The 9,214-nt window shown below is 44.1% G+C and overlaps 1 protein-coding gene across 2 annotated transcripts in view; it reads left to right on the top strand.

Annotated features, from left to right (window-relative positions):
• ints6l (integrator complex subunit 6 like) overlaps positions 1–8,800 on the top strand; it is a 14,700-nt gene extending 5,900 nt beyond the window's left edge. Inside the window, exons 4-18 of one of the 2 annotated variants that reach the window (XM_017307234.1) lie at positions 136–225; positions 349–532; positions 626–754; positions 2,205–2,368; positions 2,539–2,691; positions 2,773–2,905; positions 3,318–3,412; positions 3,496–3,606; positions 3,833–4,048; positions 4,128–4,254; positions 4,343–4,485; positions 4,844–5,063; positions 5,151–5,516; positions 5,595–5,688; positions 6,508–8,800. In XM_017307234.1, coding sequence (XP_017162723.1) covers positions 136–225; positions 349–532; positions 626–754; positions 2,205–2,368; positions 2,539–2,691; positions 2,773–2,905; positions 3,318–3,412; positions 3,496–3,606; positions 3,833–4,048; positions 4,128–4,254; positions 4,343–4,485; positions 4,844–5,063; positions 5,151–5,516; positions 5,595–5,688; positions 6,508–6,610 — 2,328 coding nt within the window. In that variant the 3' untranslated portion in view covers positions 6,611–8,800. Of the gene's footprint in view, positions 1–135; positions 226–348; positions 533–625; positions 755–2,194; positions 2,369–2,538; positions 2,692–2,772; positions 2,906–3,317; positions 3,413–3,495; positions 3,607–3,832; positions 4,049–4,127; positions 4,255–4,342; positions 4,486–4,843; positions 5,064–5,150; positions 5,517–5,594; positions 5,689–6,507 lie in introns of those variants that run through there. The other variant, XR_534562.2, reaches the window with a different exon arrangement.
• The last annotated feature ends 414 nt before the right edge of the window (positions 8,801–9,214 follow it).

Below are 9,214 nucleotides of genomic sequence, written 5' to 3'. Positions count from 1 at the left end.
TTTTTTGGGTTTTTTTGTACGACTAATCGATTAATTGTCTGAATAATCGATTACTGAAATAATCGTTAGTTGCAGCCCTGAAATGGACTCGCTGTTCTTCAGCCAGATTGCTGAATGCGGCTGTTTTCCCTCCAGGGCCGCAACCCATTTTTCCTAGAGCCATCTGTCATCATTACCATCACTGATGGGAATAAGCTTACAAACAGCTCCGGGGTGCCAGATGAGGTGAGACACAAGTAACACCAACATCCTCTGTTCCATAGCAGCACCAGCTGTACAGCCGCTGCTCTGGAAGCTTCTCAGCTCTCTGTGTTGAAGTAATGCTGAATGTCTCGATCCGCCGTGCAGCTGCACCTGCCCCTGAACTCCCCTCTGGCTGGCAGCGAGCTCACCAAAGAGCCTTTTCGCTGGGACCAGCGGCTGTTCGCTCTGGTGCTGAGGCTGCCGGGAGCAGCCGCGCCGGACAACGAGCAGCTCGGCAGCGTTCCCACAGATGAGTCGGCGATCACGCAGATGTGTGAAGTCACGGGAGGTTTGGCGTTTTCTTCTTCGTCTTCCTCTTCGGTTCATTAGTTGTCTTTTTCCCTGCTGGACGAGAACTCATCGTAAAGTTTGATCCCCTCAGGTCGGTCGTACTGCGTGCGAACACAACGGATGCTAAACCAGTGTCTGGAGTCTCTGGTGCAAAAGGTCCAAAGCGGCGTCGTCATCAACTTTGAGAAGACCGGGCCGGATCCGCCTCTCGGAGGAGAAGGTGAATTTTTGATGCACACACAACTTAAAAGCTGCAGGTGGAATGGTGCTTGCATCCACATGAAAAGGTTAAGACTTAGTCCAGTCAGGTGCATAAGGTCAAAGAGCACGCAACCTCGTCACATTTCCTACAGGTATCTGAAGCAAACATAATGTTGACAGAATGAAACAGTATTTATGACGTTTGAACAAAACAACTGATCCCACCTTCTGGTTTGTTTCATTGATTGGTAACATGAGAGTTTCTAGAAAAAAGCATTGCAAATGTATTTACAGTACATCGTATCTCATTACAACAACGTACCCTAATAGTGGTGCACAACTGTGAACTGGAACTATAACTATTCAAGTATTTCACTACAATAACTTTAAATAAAATCCAATGAATCCACAGGGTGTCTGTGCATCTTTAAAAAGTCTTGGAAAGTCTTAAATTCTCATGCATACTTTAAGGCATACTTAAAATGTCTTGAATTTAGTTTACAATTTGTTAATCCCAGGTCTTAAATTTGATCTTGACAGGACTGATTAATATAATATATTTTATGGTTTTTTTCCTCACGAGATTTTTCTGTTTGACAAAAGTTTGAGTCGCACTCAGACTTCTTGAGTCACTCATTGCATTCTGTGTCTCAAGACAGATGAGGCTACCGCTAACTAGCTACTAATATTTCTTTGCTAGCTAGCTAGCTTTCTATTATGGATAAGTTCAATTTTATCCTCTCAGCCACTGGGTGACGTTTGTACATTTCTGAGGAGAGATGGGTCGTAATTTCTATTCATAGTGGACTTTAAAAAGGCCTTAAAAAGTCTGAAATTTGAGTTGGTGGAACCTGCAGAAACCCTTAAACCAACTGCCATCAGAGGTCACCTAATTAGTAAAGAACATTAGTGAACAACATTCATCATGAAGGCTAAGGAGCACAGCAGACACATGATGAAGGCAGTTGTGGATAATTTTTAATCAGGATTGCTTTATCAAACAATATTCCAAACTTTAATCATCTTCCCGTCCAATCCATCATTTAAATATTGGAAAGTATGTCACAACTTTTGGCTAAATCAAGACATGGTCGTCCACCTCAATCATCAGGCCTTGACAGGCCGTAACACCGTAGCTGGTTCGTCTGGTTTGCAGGTTTCCAGAAACAATAGACAGATCAAACATGTGGAAGAAGGTTGGTCAGATGAGTCAGAAGTTAAACATTGTGGCCTACATGGACGATGTGATGCATAGAAAACCAGCCCTGCATCCCTGAATATGGGGCTTGCTTTTTAGATTTTTGGTTTTTATATAAAGTACCAATAAAATACATATAGGTTTTTAATTATAATGTTACAAAATGTGGTGCGTTTGCAAGGTGCTGTGTCTAAGCTGTGTCTAAGATTCTAAATGGCTGCAATATCTGCATATTTATTGGGTTTGTTCTGCTGTTTCTTGACCGTTGTAGACAACTCTGTGGAGTCCGGTCGTCCCGTTTCAACCTTCAACCCACAGCCCTGGCACAGCTGCCACAAACTAATCTACGTTAGACCAAACCCAAAGACGGGAGTCCCGGTCGGCCACTGGCCCATACCAGAGTCTTTCTGGCCAGACCAGAACTCTCCAACCCTGGTGAGCAGTTCAGTGTTAGCCTGCTGCTTTTATTTCAGCTTTCTCGTCTACTATTTTGTAGCGATTTATGGGTTTTTCTTGGTGTATTTGAGGTACCGTCAGATTATTCAGCGATTCAAATCTTTAAGCTAAATCCCTGTGCTAAATTAGTTTCTTCTTGTTCCCCCCAGCCGCCTCGCTCCGCTCACCCCGTGGTGCGTTTCTCCTGTGTGGACTGTGAGCCCATGGTGATTGACAAACTTCCCTTTGACAAATACGAGCTGGAGCCGTCCCCACTCACCCAGTACGTCCTGGAAAGGAAATCCCCGCACATGTGCTGGCAGGTAGGCTGAACGCCGGTCTGGTTTCCACGTTTTTCTCGTGGTTGTGATGTTTAACGTGATCACTTGACCCCTCGTCCTCAGGTTTTTGTCAGCAGCAGCGGGAAGCAAAACGACCTGGGAAAACCGTTTGGCTACCTCAAGGCCAGCACCACCCTGACCTGTGTTAACCTGTTTGTCATGCCTTACAACTATCCAGTCCTTCTTCCGCTCCTCGGTAAGACTCCCAGCACTAACCCACTGGCTCAGTAGACCACAACTGGTGCTAAATTCAAAATGGCTTCCTGGTACTCACATCGATCTTATTGCTCAATTAACCAATTTTATCGAATGATTAATCGATTGTATTGAGAGATTAATTGGTTTTATTCATTGTTTTTTAGAGCTGGTGCTAAATTCAAAATGGCTTCTAGTCATCACATCGATGTTATTGATCAGAACTGTTTTTATCGAATGACTCATTGATTTTAATTGATCGATTAATCTATTTTACTGAGCGATTAATTGGTTTTATTCGTTGTTTTTAGAGCTGGTGCTAAATTCAGTGGCTTAATCAATCGATTAATCTATTTGCTCACTAACCCTGAGTTGCTAAAAAATGTCTCCGACAACCTCTTTTCTCCTTTCAGACGATTTATTTAAAGTTCACAAATTCAAACCAAACCTGAAGTGGCGACAGGCCTTCGAGATGTACCTGAAGACGATGCCTCCGTACTACCTGCTGGTAAAAACCACTCGCCGTTCTCTGGTGTTGCTTTTATTGATTGATTTAGTTCACCAAGACGCTGTTCTGCTATCTGCTGACAGCCCTTAAAAAAGGCAATGAGGATGATGGGAGCACCAAACCTCATCGCCGACACAATGGACTGCGGCTTGAGCTATAGCGTCATCTCATACCTGAAGAAGCTCAGCCAGCAGGTGAGCAGCGCGGAGGGATGGAGAAACATCCTAATGTAATGCAAACGTACCGCTACTGTAAATGTTTATCTATTCTACCACATCCTGAACACATTAGTTTACTTCACTTTTGTTCTGCTGTCGGCAAACTTAAACAAGCGCGCCTGGTTCAAAAGTTTACTCTGTCTTAATGTCATCCCAGTTCATTTTTGTTTCCTTGTTTTTTTTGTGTTTTTTTTTACTGAAGGCAAAAATTGAATCGGACCGCCTAATTGTGTCCGTGGGGAAAAAAGCGCCTCAAGAAACGGGCATAAAGGTGAAAAACCACTCCAGCGCTCTCTCTCTGGCCCACCGGCGGGACTTCAAGCAGCTGCTGCAGGGAATCACCGGAGAGGGTCCCCTCCGCCTGGTCGACATCAACTTCAAAGAGTTCGCCGGCTTCCAGATCGCTCTTCTCAACAAGGTGAGAACGGCGGCGCACCTTTTCTGTGCGGAGAGGACTGGTGTTCACTGAGCGATTCGCCATCAAAATGTCTCCCTAGGATGTGAAACCGCAAGCCTACCGGAACGCCTACGACATCCCGAGGCGAAACCTCTTGGATCAGCTCACCAGAATGCGCACCAACCTGCTGCGGACCTCGTTGAAGCTGATCCGAGGCCAAGACGAAGGTACGACCGACGACGTCTTTGGAAAATCCTTCCGTAGGAGACGCAGACGTCCATTTTGAATTGATATGAGTGTCTCTGTTGTTGTTAGACTTCCTGCACAGCATTCCAGTGGCTCAGATGGGAAACTACCAGGAGTACCTGAAGATGATGCCGTCTCCGTTGAGAGAGCTCGATCCGGATCAACCCAAACGGCTGCACACGTTTGGGAATCCTTTCAAGCAGGATAAAAAGGTAAACATTTACCGACCCCTGCAGCGTGCATGTAATCCCTCGAGCTTTTTCACGTCTTGTCAAATCACAAACCACAACTCTAAATTGCTCTTATTGTGTGACAGACACACACTGAGCGCTGAGTAAACGGGAAGGAGACAGAAAATGTTTTATTTGACAAATTTTGTTCCAAAAAGGAAAAAAAACGCCACATTTTTAGTTTTTCGTTTCTAAAAATTTTTGGAAACCATGCCTCGTTTTGCTTCTACTTCCTCCTGTCGTTCGAATACCTGTGCAGCGTGTCGTGTCTTCCCGGCCGGATACGGACACGTTGTTTTGGTTTCTACAGTTCTGTTGTTTTCTCCACCGTGTTCCCCAGGGCATGATGATCGACGAGGCGGACGAGTTCGTGGCCGGACCTCAGAACAAGAAGCGGGGCCACTCCGGCGACCCCAACTCCAGCGGCACCATGAAGCGAAGACGGAGCATGTCCCCGTTGCTGCGGCGACCGCAGACCCCGCCGGGCAGCACCAACCATGTGGCGGTGGGGAAGAGTCCAGGCCAGCAGAATCTCCTCAAACCCACGTCACAGCACAAAGGTAGGATGAAGAAGGAAAGCCCGATTCTGATGTAGTTCAGAGAAAGAAAAAAAATACACTTTTTTTTTTTGTTTTTATTGTGAACAGATGAGAACAACATGGTGCTCACCGAGAGCAACGGCGACGGCGTCCTCGACCTGGACTCCGGCGAGATCTGGCCTGGCGAGGCAGACGCGGAGGCGCTCAGTCCGTCCCCATTGACGCTGGAGGATAAGACGGGACTGGCGGCGCCGTTCCAGGCAGAGGAAGCGAGTGCAGTGGAGGACGAAGATCACCTGGAGGAGCAGACGATGGAGGAGAGGCATAACTGCGACCGCCTGAGTCCACAGAGTGAGCTGGACGGCAGCGAAGACGACTTCGCTGCCCTGGATACCATTTACATAACCCCGCTGGACGGTTGCCAGGCCGAGCTGAGGAGCAGAGTCATCAAGGAGGTCCGCAAACCTGGACGGAGTGAGTACAGACCAGGCAACCGGATCTCAGTGAGAGAATCCATCAGTTCTCACCTCGATCCGTGTGTGTTCTTCCCAGATTATAGATCCATACTCAGTCTGCTGCAGCAGGTGAAAGGACCGGTGAACGTTCGAAAGTACTTCATCCAACATGCAATCAAAGAAGCTTTGAGGTAAGAAACAAGAGGCAAAATCTTTTTTAAAGGGGAGCAGTATCATATAAAATCAACTTTTTTGAACTTTATATCATGTTATAAAGTTATTCCCTCATCAAAAACACACCTGGAGTGACCCTTTGGTTCCTTGAAATTCTTTAATCTCCATGGCAACCGTTCAGCTCTGCAAAACGCCTGCTTGGACCTAGCTCCATCTTCTAGGCACATCTCCTCCTCAGAGCTTCCGCTTCACAAAGCAGCCCTTCCCCAGCTCCTTCAGACTAGCCAGCAGCAATTAGCAAACGCCTGGTGCAACTGTGCAGCTGCTGAGCTCATTATAGGAGCTTATTCTCAGTGCAACACTGGTAAAAACTTTGTTAAGGGTTAACAGAGGAGCCATGCTGTGATGACTTCCTGACGGCAGAATTTCAGAAAGAAAAGGAGTTTCTTAAAGAGACAGAGACCCAAATTAAAGGTGTTAAAATACAAAGTAAAATTTAAGTCATATTTGTTACATGTAGCATTTTTATAACAATTGAAGGTGACATAATTACTTGATTATGCTATAAAATGGCAACATGTGCCTGGAAAACACATATTGCTGCCCCTTTAAAGCAGATTCATGTGTTAAAAGTGGCCTAGTCAAAGTCTGGATCTAAATAAGAAATAGAAATGAATGTTCTACATCCAGTCTTACTGTGCCCGAACCAAAAATAAAAAGGTCCCATCTACCCAGTTGCTGCTGGGTTTCCCCGGGGTTTCTTCCTCTCCTCTGAAGCTCTGTTTCCTGTCTGACTTCCTGCCTCCGCCTCACGAAGCTTCGTTTCGTTTCGCCAGGTTCAAGAAGCGCGTGCTGATCCAGCAGCTGGAGATCGCCCTGGCCGAAGCGGAGGACGACGCGGCACCGTGCTCTCCGCTTCCCAACGATCACGGCAGGTAGTAAACCTGCAGAAAACCCACTGGCGTCTTGTTCCGTTTTTTGTCGCTGTATCGGGTTTCGCCGCCACCACCCAAACACCTCCGCCGTGAACGGCCTCGAAAAGAGGCGAGTGGAAGATTCGGAGATGCAGAGAAGGAAAGCGGCACCGTCGCGTTGTTGTCGTTTAATCGGATGGCGGGGTCCTTCGGAGCTGAGCCGCTTGCGACAAACACGCTGATGTCGACAGAGACTGTAAACACCCGGACAGGTTTTTGTCAGCGAGGACAAGTCCAGCACACTCACACACTCCTTTAGACGAAAAGCCACACAGCTGGGCTGATCCTCACATGTGTCAGAATAAACTGGTCATTTACTGGTTTCCTCCCCCAAATCATCCCGGCTGTTACAAACAGACCCGTTTTCAGCTGGTCTGAAAGTCGTTCTCATTTATAAATATTCTTTTACGCGACTAAAATAAAGAAAGAGAAAAGCTTAAACATTCATGTAAAGTTGTGGCTGACAGGAGGAATCGGGTTAAGCCAGATTACGTCTGCAACAAAAACAGTGCACTGATTTTGTTTTATTTATTTATTTATTTATTACTTTTTTTTTAGCTACGTTGATCCTGTTACCTAATATCTGACTATTTTTAGTTGATGCTGACATGTGTTGGCATGAGGGGTTGTGCAATATGGAAAAGAGCTTAAAAAGCATAATAATAGGAAGAAAGCTGGAGATTCAAGTTAAACAAAAGATTAATAATTTGGATCATTTGGCAACAAAATAAGTATGATTATTATTTAAAGCGACAGTACACAGGATGAAAAAATGACTCACATACATAAACAGAGGAACGCTTTGCTCATCAATGGCAGCAAATACAGTAAATACATCCCCAAATCCCTCAAACGTCTAATAATTGTAACAAACAAAAATTTTACGTTACTTTTAAATGTTAGCCTGTATTCTGATATTTTTTAGCTCATATTGACATATTGCTCAACCTCAGTCAGTATTTGTTTTCCAGTCCCAAAATTTCTCATATGTTTTTTATATATATGAGGGGGGAAAAAAAAAATGTATATATTTACATGGTTTTAAGCATCCAAATTGGATCACCTTTCTTACTATTTGGACATATTGTCAAGATTTAAATATGGTGTAAATTTTAAACTTGTTTTTTTTTTTTTTTTTTTTCTTTTAAAATGCACCAGCATTTGTTTGCGTCAGTATTTTGGGATACAGAAGTTACGACCGTTCTTTACGCTGCAACACCCTTCAAAAACTGGAAAATAATTTCCTCTTTCACTGCTGTGGCATCATCTCACATGGAAACATGTAGAAAAATAAAAACAAATCTGAGTATGTTCACATCACTGTCCTGTTGAAGGACTCCAGTGGTGACACGTTTTTATTTTACTGACTTGTTCGACCAGAAACTGGCCCACAGCATTACAAGTCCTCTACCCTATTTAACAGTGGGCGTGAGGTGCTTTTCCATATTTTCATCATTTGTTTCACTCGTGTTTTGAAAAAGCTCAACCTTAGTCTCATGAAGCACACTAGCTAATCCGGTGCAAGTACGCAAAGTCAGAAAAGTTTTGTTTTCTACTTTCTGGCATCTGATCAATACGAAATTGTGATCCCAAGAAGTTTCTACAGAACTGACATTCAAATTTCAATCATAAGCTTGAATTTTTCTCAGATTTCCCAGATTTCCTTTGAGAGATGAGACGGCAGCAGTTAGAGGCGTTGTCTTTACTAGAAACGTGGAGGCTGCTGTATCTGACACAAAGCAGACGACGATGTCTGGTTGTGAAAATGAGCTTTCTGGTCATCAGCCAGTTCAGATTCTAATCGCCTAGCACCGCCACGTGCTACAGTTAACTGTCACAGCATCGGATGATCCCATCAGTCCAACGTTCCCAACAGTTTTCCTCCTGCAGTCCAGGCTCAGCTGACCCTCTGTTAACCTGCCGCTACTCTTTCACTCTCTTCTCTGCAGCTTCTCTTTGTTCTCCTGGTTGTTTCTACAAAATGTACACTACTTTCTAATGTTCATAGGCAACATAGATTATTTTTGTGACTTTACGTCAGAGTTAAAGAAATATTTTGAAAGCCATTTTTTTGTAAACTGTTAAATACATATATGAATCTCAAAGTTTTAAGATAATCTTTTTTTTTTAAATAAAAGTTAAAACGAATCATCTAGATTGGCGTTTGTTTGGTTTGAATGTGTTTTCATCTTACAGGAGGATTTTATTTTATTTTATACAGAGAACCTGCCAGCCAGTAACAAAAAAAATGTTTTTCTTTAAGCCATTTTAAAACCCGCTTGAAGCTGTAGTTAGTAATTTTTGTAAAAAGAAAAAAAAGATTTTTTTTGCATATTTGTTTAAACTGGCAGAAAAAAAATCAAGCCACTGAGCCACTCTTTCCATCGGCAGAAATAAAAGCTCCTCATCAGAAAGATCCAGTGAGAGCCAGGAGGAGGGTCTTAGTGCTGTCAATAACTCTCATGTACGCGCTGCTTAATATGCTAATGATGACAAAAACTGCTTATCCGCCGTCACTGGTGGCCATCCTAACTAGCTTTAGCATTCATGACAGGCTCTGCTGAAGGGG

Source organism: Poecilia reticulata, linkage group LG10, assembly GCF_000633615.1.
Source record: "Poecilia reticulata strain Guanapo linkage group LG10, Guppy_female_1.0+MT, whole genome shotgun sequence".
Classification (NCBI taxonomy): domain Eukaryota; kingdom Metazoa; phylum Chordata; class Actinopteri; order Cyprinodontiformes; family Poeciliidae; genus Poecilia; species Poecilia reticulata.
The sequence above is the reverse complement of the archived record's forward strand: the minus strand, read 5'-3'. Positions and strand labels throughout refer to the sequence as shown.